A 12,257-nucleotide genomic window follows, 5' to 3' on the forward strand; every position below is an offset into this window, starting at 1 on the left:
TGATTGAACCATAAATTAACACAACATTGAATTCGTCCTAAGGTTTGAACCGAGTTATCATAAGTTTTGGCCTGTGAATACAGGAGAAAATCATCAGCATATTGTATTATTTGAAATTTAAAAATGTCAGTAGGGACTTTATGCAAATCCGCAGTATACATATTAAACAAAAGGGTCGAATTAATGGTCGAATTAAAGGTGTCGAATTAATGGTCGAATAACTTTATTCGTCCAATAAACGACTATTAGTAGTTGGTGACACCGGCCATTTATATATAGTAGTTAATTCAAATAAAAAAAATAGATAAAAAACAGATGACTTATTAATAATTAAATATAAATTCTATGTATACAGAGTGGGCCAAAGAAAAGAGTCCACCTCGATATTTGGCAGTATTTATTAGATTTTAAGGAAATGACGAAACAGGTCGATTTTTGATCTAAGAGGGACACATTTTTACGGTACATACATCTGTCATTTGTCAACCGTCTCCTTCCACTTGCCCCACCCCTTATTTTTATATAGGGAATAGGGGTCGTGTGCTGGCTCATTTGAAAGGATATTCAATTCTCTATTCAGTAATATTAACATTGAAATACTTATTTATACAGGATGTCCAAGAAAAATTATTTTGAATTAAATTAATTGACACAAAAAGAAGAATGTATGTAATTTATTTAACTCAAAATACATTCTACTGCTAACAGAAAACAGAAAAAAAGCTTTATTTGATAAATAAACATTGCTTGTTGCTTAAATTCAATATTAAACCTACCAAGAGGCAGATGGGTGGCAGCTTGAACATTGAAATTAAGCAAAAAGCAATGTTTATTTATCAAAAAACATTTTTTTTCTGTTTTGTGACAGCAGTAGAATGTATTTTGAATTAAATAAATTATATCCATTCTTCTTTTTGTGTCAATTAATTTAATTTAAAAAAAATTCTTGGACATCCTGTATAAATAATTAGGTTAATGTTTATATTACTGAATAGAGAATTGAATAACCTTTTAAATGAGCTAGCACACAACTCCTATTCCCTATTTAAAAATAAGGGGTGGGGCAAGTGGAAGGGAGAGGGTTCACAAATGACATGTATGTACCATACAAATGTGTCCCCCTTAGATTAAAAATCGACCCGTTTCGTCATTTCCTTAAAATCTAATAAATACTGCCAAATATCGAGGTGGACTCTTTTCTTTGGCCCACTCTGTATAATTACAATACATTTTATATTAACTTCATTGTGTAGCAATTATAAACTAGTGGCCAATGTTTTTCCAAACACTGATCCAAACAATTCAGTTTTTGTCTCATCAGTTCATAAATTGTCATCAATAGGGGCCATAAAATTAACCAACTTGGTATGCGCAGCATATCTAATTTTTCTACCTTTCGTTGCCTTTGTGTCTATTTTTCTTTTCATCTTACTTCTCAAATTTTGTAGTTGTACCCATTGTCTACCTAACTGCACAGGATCTGTTAAAGATGACGATTTAAATTCAATCAGCTCCCTAAGAAGTTGATGATAAAAGTCATCATCATCAAATATTTCACTATTGTATTCTTCACTTGGTTTTTCTTGTGTACTTTCCTCTTCATTATCACTAGCACTGTCCTCACCAATGATTTTGTAATCACTTCTTTTTAATCTTGTTCTTTTGATTAATTTGTCTTTATCGCCTAAGGAATGTTCAATATGTTGGATAATGGAGTGATTGTTGGTCATATTTTTTAAAACTGGCATTCTAGTTTTTTCATGCCATTTTTTAATCACACTGTTCCTATGATCTTTGTATAAATTATGCTTTTGTTGTAAATCGTTTCCAAAATCTGTAATCTTCAGCCTCTTTTTTGGACTTTCTTCATTTTCATCTTCACTTAAATCCGCATCAACTTCATCTTCAGTATCACTAGGAACTTCTTCATTATCAGGATCATCACTTTCAGATTAAGTGCTACAAATAGTGAATAAAATGTGGAAAAATTAAGGTATCCTGAAAGATTGGAAAATGTAACTAATAGTTACAAAAAAGGAAATTCAAGGGAATGTAATAACTACCCAGAATTGATGTTGCTATGTACAATTACAATCACTGAATAGTTTACACCTTAATTTTTATATTGTAATACTGTAAAATTGCAGTGTCGTACTGATTTGATAAATGTCAAAGTCAAAAAATTTCAAAAAGTCAGTGATTGTAAAGAATTTCGCGAGTTTTGAAAAATAAAATAAAATGATACCAAACTTTTGGTCCAAATGCATTTCAAAATGGTTAGAATGCATTTGAATGATGCGAAAAAAGCAAGAGCAATTGCCAATATCCAAAAAGGTTGGTCACTAAGGCAAGTTGCTGCAGATTTGAATGTGAGCCATATGTGCATATGGAAAATCAAACAAAGTTGGGATAACTTTCACTTTATAGCGTGGTTGGGCGGTTCAAGAGGGCAGAAGATCTCCACAGATCAACAGGATGAGATGTTAGTAGATTGTTTGAAAGAATCTTCTTTTGCCACAGCTCAAAAAGAGACAGCGTTTCCAGGCAGAAAAAAGGTAAAAAATATAAAAAATCGGCTCCTAGATACGTAAGCTTGTAAACTATTCAATGATTGTAACTGTACCCACATGTATAAACTAAAACAGGTAACACAAAAAGTGCTTCAAGAGAAAAACAACATATAGATACAATGTATCTATGTCATAGTATTTCTTAACTTAGGTACAAAAAGTCTTAGAAAAGTACCAAGACAGAAAATATGGAAAATACTAAGGGAAAAGGGAATGGACAACAAGTTACTAAAAATGATAAAAAATATACAATGAGAACAATGCTATAATTATTAAACATTGACAGGTTTACAATAAATTGAGATTTAAGGCAGATATGAGCATTTAGTTCAACAATATTTCCAATATTTATGGATGGAATTATTGAGAAATATACATCAAGGAGTAAAAAGCTGAATGTAGGGTGTAGAAATCTTGCACTGAGTATTTTCTGATAATTTGGTGCTAAGTACAAAAACTGAAAAAAAACTTCAGAATAATTTGGAAATATGGAAAGAAGTACTCACTAAATACAGAATGAAGATATAGTATTGATTTTCTAATAAAACATTTTGTGGCTTGGGTTATAAGTTATGGAGCATTCAAGTATTACGTAACGCAATTTTTTAAGATTTTTAACCCAACCCCTTCCCCACTGTAACGCATTATTATGGGAGTTTAACTGGTGCCACTTCGGTATGCGGTCTACCGTCTAATATGTGGTCTACGGCAATTTAGCTGATTCGGCATGCGGTCTACGTACAAAAACAAATTAGAGAAACTATTACAAACATTACTATTTTATTATTACTAACAGCTTCACTGTTCAATTGGTAATTATACAAAGAGTCTACATTCTACCACATCCAATACTATTTTAATATTAAATATCATGCAACCGCAGTAAATATCGGTTTTTGCCTGAAAGGAGGAAGACCTAACCCTTCGGTCCAAACCCAACTTACGGGTATTAGAGTGAGAGAACCGCAGGGCAGGAGGTATTTGACCGCTGCGCGCAATCACAAGCCACCCTTTTTATTATCACTAAACGGTCTTTTCAGCGTTTTAAATTAACACTCAAGGCCCATTTCGTTGATTCAAGTTTATATAGGCAACCCAAATTACACGCCGCTAATCCTCGGTTCGGGATTTAGACAGAATAACAGGTGAAGTGTGAAGTAAAGCACAAGTATGACAAGTAAAGTAAAGTATAAATATAAATAATAAATAAATAGTTTGTAATAGTTTCTCTAATTTGTTTTTGTACGTAGACCGCATGCCGAATCAGCTAAACTGCCGTAGATCGCATATCAGATGGTAGACCGCATACCAAACTAGAAACTCTGCCGTAGACCGCATACCGAAGTAGCACCGTTTAAATATTGCGGGATGCAATTTTTGAAGATTTTTGATCCCCCCCCTTCCCCAGCTGAGTTACGTAATACTTGAACGGTCCCTTATATGTATGTGCCCGATATATATGACAAATGTAAAAATTTGTATGTCTATAAAATCTAGTAGAAAATCGAAATAAGAAAATAGATAAAAAACAGATTTATTGATAATTAGATATAAATCCTATGTAAATATTTATATACATAATATGTACTTACAATACATTTTATATTAACTTCATTGTGAACCAATTATGAACCAGTGGTCTGTGTTTTTCCAAACACTGATCCAAACAATTCAGTTTTTGCCTCATCAGTCCATAAATTGTCATCAATAGGGGCCATAAAATTAACCAACTTGGTATGCACAGCATATCTAATTTTTCTACCTTTTGTTGCCTTTGTGTCTATTTTTCTTTTCATCTTACTTCTCAAATTTTGTAGTTGTACCCACTGTCTACCTAACTGCACAGGATCTGTTAAAGATGATGATTTAAACTCAATCAGTTCCCTCAGAAGTTGATGATAAAAGTCATCATCATCAAATATTTCACTATTGTATTCTTCACTTGATTTTTCTTGTTTACTGTCCTCTTCAATATCACTGGCACTATCCTCTCCAATGATTTTGTAATCACTTCTTTTTAATCTTGTTCTTTTGATTAATTTGTCTTTATCACCTAAGGAATGTTCAATATGTTGGATAATGGAGTGATTGCTGGTAGTATTTTTTAAAACTGGCATTCTAGTTTTTTCATGCCATTTTTTAATCACACTGTTTCTATAATCTTTGTATAAATTATGCTTTTGTTGTAAATGATTTCCAAAATCTGCAATCTTCAGCCTCTTTTTAGGACTTTCTTCATTTTCATCATCACTTAAATCAGCATCAGCTTCATCTTCAGTATCACTTGGAATCTCTTCATCATCAGGATCGTCACTTTCAGCTTTTTTATTTGATGACACAAGTTTCTTTGTTTCAGGATATTTTTTCCACATAAGATCCTGTAAACATAAAAATTTGTCAAGTAAAGTAGATACAGTGTTTTTGGTTTTCTCAACAGTAGTGCTAAAATCTTGTCCTGATTCTTTCTTTATCTCCTTATATTTTTCATAGTTGGGCATTTTGTTAGCAGTTAATAAACACTTTTGAACCTGAATTCTCATTTCAAGAAGACTCTCCCAAATATGCATCTGATTTTTTACACATAATCCTTTTTTAGCTTGAGTTGAAACATCTGTAGTTTTTAAAGTTTCGAAATTGGATGTATCTTCTAATTCTGGGTTGTCAGAATTATCATCATATTCTTGATCTGAATCAATTGATTCATCATCAGAATTTGATTTCTCAGATTCATTGCTATCATTCTCATCATCTTCAAGTTCGTCTTGCCCTTCATTTGAATTATCAGATTCTGCATCTAAAACAAAAGTAAAAACGTACATTTAAGTTACAGTCCACATTAAATTTGTTTTAATTTTGACTTTAACACGTTTGCTACTCATATATGAGCCACATCGATTTTTCCCATAGAGCAGTGTTTCACCCGTGAGCCAGGGATCACACTACATATAATGACAATTTAAATAGCCGTGGTATGTGAGGATGAAACTTAAATATCCCCTTGGCAGCAAGCAGGTTAAATATGTAGGAAAAATAATTATTACCTTCTACATCATTATCAGATTCAGAAAATTCGCTAGAATCATTATCAGGATTTAAATGCCTTCTGCTTCCTTTTTTGCCGGCATATCTTTCATCAACGTCAGCTAATAGATCAATGTTGTCTTTTCTAAACTTGCTCCCTTGATTAGTTTCTTCTCCATGTTCTTGAGGATATTCTGTATTTAATTTCGCCGTGGTATCATCCTCGTAATTATCTTCCGGGTCTAATTCATCAGGAGTGGTAGTTAAAAGTGATGAAATTTTGTCAGCCAACGTTTTTTTATTCATTTTATTTTTAAATTGTAATTATAAAGACCTTTACAAAATCTAGAACCACTGAACCATATCTGAAAAAATTAGGTTATGTTTTGACTTTTGACACATGTGGATAGTTCGTTGTTTGTACTCGATTCTAGATCCTGACCCGTTGCTTAGCGGCGTGTAATTTGTGTTGCCTATATAAACTTGAATCCCGAAATGGGCCTGTTTATTATTCAAAAAATATTACAAATGTATATACAAATCAATGTAGTTACTATTTTATTCTTCCAAGAAATAAAGTCATCATGGTTGGAAAACTCTATTGTATCGTATTGCATAGGAATGCTATGAGAAGTTTCATAATAAAGTCCTTTTTAAAAGTTGCATGATAATTACACAGAGAACATTTATTTTAAATTGTTTTAGTTTCTGCAGAAACCGAAGCAGAAACTGATACATTTGTGTGCACTTTTTTGACATGAACGTTTAAATTTGACTTATATCTAAATTGTCTATCACAATGTGTGCACTTATAGACGTTGCCTTTAAGCACTTTTCAAGGGGCCATTACATCTACATCCAATTTGTCGGGATGCGAACTTTTTACATATGGACCGTGATAGTGTGACGTCAAAACGTCAAATTTTTTCCAAACACGTTGTGTCTAGATGTACGCTAACGTGTACGCAAATAAAAAAGTTAGGTAGAATTAAACGTCATAACAAATATTTTTCTATCAAACAAACACTAAACATATCAAAATAGCGTGTATCAAAATATACAGTCCAAAGATCTTATACTCATAGATTTGGCCAACTCGGAAAAATAGCGTAACGCGGAGCAGTTCTGGTCGGTGGTCTATCCATCTCTCTCTACCGGCGCTTAACTTTCTCTCTCTAGCATATGATGGCCGCCGCCTGTGTGTCACTGTCGTTCCGTTACTCACACCTCTTGGTAGATACGCTCACACTCGCACGACAGACAAAGATAGCTAAACCACCGTACTTGATATCGGCGTTACACCCCGATGCATTGAGTAGCATATGACTAGCCAGATCTATTTTCTTTACATATCTCTGATACAGTCACTGCCCACGCTAAATAGTCACTAGCTTGATGAAGTTTAACTTTTTTATTTGCGTACATTTTAGCGTGTGACACGCATAGAGTTAAATATTAGCATAGAGAGAATGGGTGCATTCAGCAGACGCAATCGCTAACTAATCGATTAGTAATCGATTTGTGATTTACATGCTAAATGTCAAAATTTATGTGGCATTCAGCAGAAAATCACTAATCGATTAGTTAGCGATTGTGTCTGCTGAATGCACCCAGTGTCATTCAGAGCGAAGTGACGACACCATCTTTTTTATTTGGATTAGTGCTGTTTCACTCTTACGCATAGTAAAGCTGCTACAGTTGTCCTCCTCTTCCGTGCCTATATTCACACTGAATGTGATTATAGATTCTCGATACAATGTGTTAGAAGGAGATGCAGCAAACCAGTCCCTGAGATCTTGTCGTCAGGAAGCGCGGAAGGTAGGCTCCCTCTATGTTAATATATACCTCTATGGTGACACGATGTCAGATTTTGTCAGGACGTTTTAACATTGAGTCTTATGGGATTATTTTGTTAAACTTGAATATTTTATTTTGTAGTGATAATAACCGAATACAATTGTTAGAATTCATTAGTTATTAATTTATAGGCTCTGAGCTTCGCTCGTAGCGCTCCTGGTGGATTACTAATTCAACTTTCACCGCTAATTTTTAAATTTATTATTTAATTGTTATCGCTTAATATTTACAACTCAAAAAATTAATTAAATTGTACTCGATTTTTCTAAGATTTTGCTAATCATTTTGACGTTCTATTGATAAAATATGAATTTCTTACTTCGGATACTTTCACAATTATCATGTAGATGGCGCTAAGGTTACCGTTTATTTCAATCAATGATATTACGGAACATTAAAAAAACTTAAATTCAGTATTTAAAACGTAAGTATATTTAAGGTAAAAATATATACCACAGCTTTGACCAACTAATATTTTTTATAATTAATGTTTTTACTTTTAATTTTAAATTAATCACTTTGACATTTATGTCAAATTTCCGGTAAACGTTTACAGACTTGCCACTACTGGCGCTCTCGAATTTGTAAATATCCCCTCTACGTACGAGCTCGCACAGCGTATACTGTAATTTATAGTGCAACAAAAATATTTTCTTTTTCGTTAATAAAGATTTATTGACATAAACTGCGATAGTGAGATTATGTATACAAAATCAAACTGATAATCAATATTGGAAATAGAAGAATTTATATCAGATTAAGTGCGTTTTTATTTTCTGTTTATATTAATACATAATATCACTTTTTTTAAATGTCTCATTTAAACATACACAAAGCGTCCTGATAAAATTTCAAAAAACCGCCACCATGAGCAGGTCGGTCGATTTTGCTTTGACACTTTGTTAACGCTCAGAGCGAATAGAAAAATGGGTGGAAATGCCTAATTAATAATGGCTTTTTAAAGTTCTTAACATGCATTAAAAAGTGCATAAACATGTCAAAATAAGCATATTAAGGGCAAGGCTTTCTTACACGCGAGGTTTTTGAGGTCGCTGAACATGACTACGCTATCAGAACCTACCCCCGGAGAACCTGGTGCCCAGGGTCACTGCTAGGGCACGTCATCTGGAAGTTCGAGGGATAACGGCCCTAAATTGATGCAATCAGTTTACTTGGAGGTTTGTGGAGTCGCTGAATACGAATATGCCATCAGAACCGACCCCCGTAGCCCCTATTGCCCAGTGTCACTGCTGTAGCACGTCATCTTCTGGAGTTTCGAGGGATTTTGGTACTAAATTAATGCAAACGGATTATATGGGGTTTGGGTGCTGCTGAACACGAATACTCCATCAGAACCGACCCCCGGTGCACCTTGTTCCCGTGGTCACTTCTAAGGCAAGTCATCTTCTGGGGTTTTTAAGGTTTTCGGCACTGAATGCATGCAAATAGATTAAGTAGGCGGTTTTGGGGTCGCTGAATACGAATACGCCATCAGAACCGACCCACAACCACCTTGTACACAATGCTAAGGTGTGTTATTTTCAGCAGTTTGGAGGATTTTTAGGCATCAGGTGCAACGGGGAGTCGGTTTTAATGGCGTATTTTTGCTCAGCTACCCCAAAAACTCCCGAGTAATCTGTTTGCATAAATTTAGTGCCGAAAACCCTCTAAACTCTAGATGACGTGCCTTAGCAGTGAATCTGGACACCAGGTGCACCGATGGTCAGTTCTGATGGCGTATTCGTCCTCAGCGACCCAAAAACCCCCCGAGTAACAAAATATGGCGCTAATACACTTATTTTGACATGTTTATGCACTTTTGGATGCATATCATGCACTTTAAAATGCAACTATGCATTCCAGCCATTTTTCTATTGTTGACTTTTTTACTGGTGTCATCCTGAACACAATGAAAAAAGTTGTAAGTTTCTACGTTCTGTATTTAAATATCGATATATTTTTTCCTAAATGCCCTGGTCTATTTATTAGTAATCACACCAATGATTCATTTGTCAAGGTCGTTAAGCCAAATGTTTACGTTCGCATACTTGTAAATTGTACACGTCGTGTGAGTGCCCTGTTTGTCATTGCAATCGCACGCTCGTATACTTTCCATTCCAAGTAGGCGAATAATTCTGTACTTGCGAAGTACACGAGTCGTTTGCGGCCGGCTTAAGGACAGGACAAACTGACATTGGTGAGTGGTGACAACTGAATTATAAATTGACATTGACAATAATGACAATTGACACAAGCATTTAATAAATATAATAGAAGTATATATGGTGTTCAAAATAATTTATTTCATGTTCATTTAACACTGAATTTTGGATTTAAAAAGTTCATTTATAGAATTTAGCTTTGTAGCATTTTATTTAGGGCATTCAGTAAATGCATATATTGGAGTAAGTTACTTTATATAATTTATAAAATCGTTATTAAAACTTAGCAATCTACATTTCTACATAATACAATGAGTTCAGGATTTATAACTGAATCGGAAGTAATAGAAATCAGGAAACGGCGGCAAGAAGAATGGGAAAAAGTACGAAAAGCAGATGATCCAAAGGGTAAGTAACATGAGTATAGATGTATAATTTATGTATACCTACAATTTCATAAATATGTACAGTTTCATTTGGTATAAATGTTAGTGTTTTCACTGCGTAATTCTTAAATTTTCGCCGCCAACATCGGAAGATACTTGAATTATTGCTTGTAATTTGGATGAAAATAGAAATTTGCAGCTGTCAAATCTACTAATCTAGGTTATGTTTTACCAATGAATCTAGAGCACAGACTAGAGGCATATTATGTCACTGCCTCTTAATTGGGTTTACTTTGATTTCCCTAAATTTCCCTTCAGAGTTAGTAAATCTTAAGCTTATTACGCATGTAAAGCTAGCTATACTATATATATATATATATATATATATATATATATATATATATATATATATATATATATATATATATATATATATATATATATATATATATATATATATATATATATATATAATAATATAATAATAATAATAATGTTTATTAGCTTTCATGAATACAAAATATCTTTTATGAATACAAAATATTTCTAAGCCACAAAACTTAACTAATAAACAGAAATCTCCACAGAAGTAACACCAGTGCAAGCACTGGAGTTGCTTGTATGTGGAAGTACAATATATTTTATGGAATATTATTAATAATGTAAATATTTAAATAGTTATAATTACACCAATGACACTAATATTAGGTAACTAGTAGTAATCTGATCAAATCTACTTAACAATATAGTAAACCTATGAAAAAAAAAAACATTAACAACAGGACAAAAACTGTAATTAAAACTTTACGTAAAAAGAAAATCATATAATAAATATATTTAAACATTCAACTAGACCTACTTATTTACAATTTCTTATGGACCCATATTACATCAAATTAAAAAAAAAATTCAATTTAATCTAATGAACCGCTGTAATTCGTAATTGATTTCCTTTTCTTTTACTCAAGTGGATGATTTTTAATATGTTTTATTAATCTTTTCTTAAAAATATATAACGAAGGACTTTCCTTGATTATATTTGGAAGGCTGTTGTAAAGCCTAGGGCTTAAATAAGAGTGTGCCCTTTGTCCGATAGTTCGACGAGCTCGTGGGACTTCATACTGGTTCGCATTTCTGGTGTTGTATTTATGATTGTGTGATGTTAGTTGTTTATTATTTTTGTATTGCATTATGTTAGAATTTTTACAGTAAAGTTGTTGAATAGTCATTACTTGGGCTTCCTGATATAACATATTACTAGGATATCTATTACTTCTGGAGAGTATACACTTTAGAATTCGTTTAATCATTACCTCAAGAGGTTTAAGATAAGTGTTTGGCATTGATCCCCATACTAGTAATCCATAGGTTATATGACTTTCGACAAATGCGTGGTAAAGTATTATTTTATGTTTTAAGTCTATGATGTTTTTTAGTTGACGAAATTTATATAAAACATACCTTAGTTTTTTTAATAAATAGTTTACGTGCTCCTTCCATCGTAGATGTTTATCTATAAAGACTCCCAAGTATTTAATAGTGTCTACTCGAGTTATTTTTTCGGTGTGATTTAGAGTGAGGTTTTGAAATATGGGTTGGGTTGACTCATAATTTGAAAAAGGAATAAAAAATGTTTTTTTAAAATTTATAGATAATAACTTATGGTCAAACCAATCCTTAATTATTTCTAGATCAGTTTCTACTTCTGTTTTTAAAGTTTCCCAAGACTCTCCTCTATAAAATATGGCTGTGTCATCTGCAAAAGTAATAATTTCTCCTGATGTTTTTAAGTTAAATAAACTGTTCAAATAAATAATAAATAGTACTGGTCCAAGGACTGTACCCTGAGGTACACCATACTCTATTTCTTTATAACCACTATATTCGTTTTCCACTTTTACACATTGCTTCCGATTTGTGAGGTAGTTTTTAAATAATTCAATACAATTGCCTCTAATTCCAAGGTTTTCGAGAGTCGTGAGAAGAAGTTTATGACTGACCGTATCGAAAGCCTTGGCTAGGTCCAGAAAAACTGTAAGACATGGTTTAGCTGCATCCAGTGTTTCGTACAGACGGTTGGTTAATGTTAAAATTGCATCTTGGGTGTTTTTTTGCTCTCTGAATCCAAATTGCTTATTAGAAAGAATATTATATTTTTCTAGATAACTAGTTAATCTTCGTTTTAAAACTTTCTCAAATATTTTACTGAAATTTGTTAATAATGATACCGGTCGATAGTTTCCAGGGTTGGTTGTTTCCCC

The 12,257-nt window shown here is 33.0% G+C and overlaps 3 protein-coding genes across 4 annotated transcripts in view; 1 reads left to right on the forward strand and 2 right to left on the reverse strand.

The window, feature by feature from the left end:
- Positions 1–1,322: 1,322 nt before the first annotated feature.
- On the reverse strand, positions 1,323–4,185 carry LOC114330891 (protein AATF-like). The gene is made up of 2 exons (XM_050645028.1): positions 4,181–4,185; positions 1,323–1,944 (listed from the first exon to the last, which is right to left on the reverse strand). Exons 1-2 carry the CDS (start codon positions 4,183–4,185, stop codon positions 1,323–1,325), a joined length of 627 nt encoding a protein of 208 aa, XP_050500985.1.
- On the reverse strand, positions 4,089–6,373 carry LOC114330886 (protein AATF). Its single transcript, XM_028280309.2, has 2 exons — positions 5,612–6,373; positions 4,089–5,364 (listed from the first exon to the last, which is right to left on the reverse strand). The coding sequence occupies exons 1-2, from the start codon at positions 5,895–5,897 to the stop codon at positions 4,196–4,198; spliced, it is 1,455 nt and encodes a 484-aa protein (XP_028136110.1). The 5' UTR covers positions 5,898–6,373; the 3' UTR covers positions 4,089–4,195.
- Positions 6,374–9,679: 3,306 nt separating this feature from the next.
- Positions 9,680–12,257, forward strand: part of LOC114330884 (PSME3-interacting protein) — a 30,134-nt gene continuing 27,556 nt past the window's right edge. Inside the window, exon 1 of one of the 2 annotated variants that reach the window (XM_028280304.2) lies at positions 9,680–10,018. In XM_028280304.2, coding sequence (XP_028136105.1) covers positions 9,922–10,018 — 97 coding nt within the window. In that variant the 5' untranslated portion in view covers positions 9,680–9,921. The remainder of the gene's footprint in view (positions 10,019–12,257) is intronic. The other variant, XM_028280305.2, reaches the window with a different exon arrangement.

Source organism: Diabrotica virgifera, chromosome 2, assembly GCF_917563875.1.
Source record: "Diabrotica virgifera virgifera chromosome 2, PGI_DIABVI_V3a".
Lineage (NCBI taxonomy): Eukaryota > Metazoa > Arthropoda > Insecta > Coleoptera > Chrysomelidae > Diabrotica > Diabrotica virgifera.

Bases quoted from the DNA above. Each gene is read 5' to 3' on its own strand.
- LOC114330886 (XM_028280309.2), bottom strand. From the start codon at position 5,897: ATGAATAAAAAAACGTTGGCTGACAAAATTTCATCACTTTTAACTACC. The intron at 5,365-5,611 runs GTAATAATTATT...CTTTTGTTTTAG, and splicing joins ATCTGATAATGATGTAGAAG to ATGCAGAATCTGATAATTCA.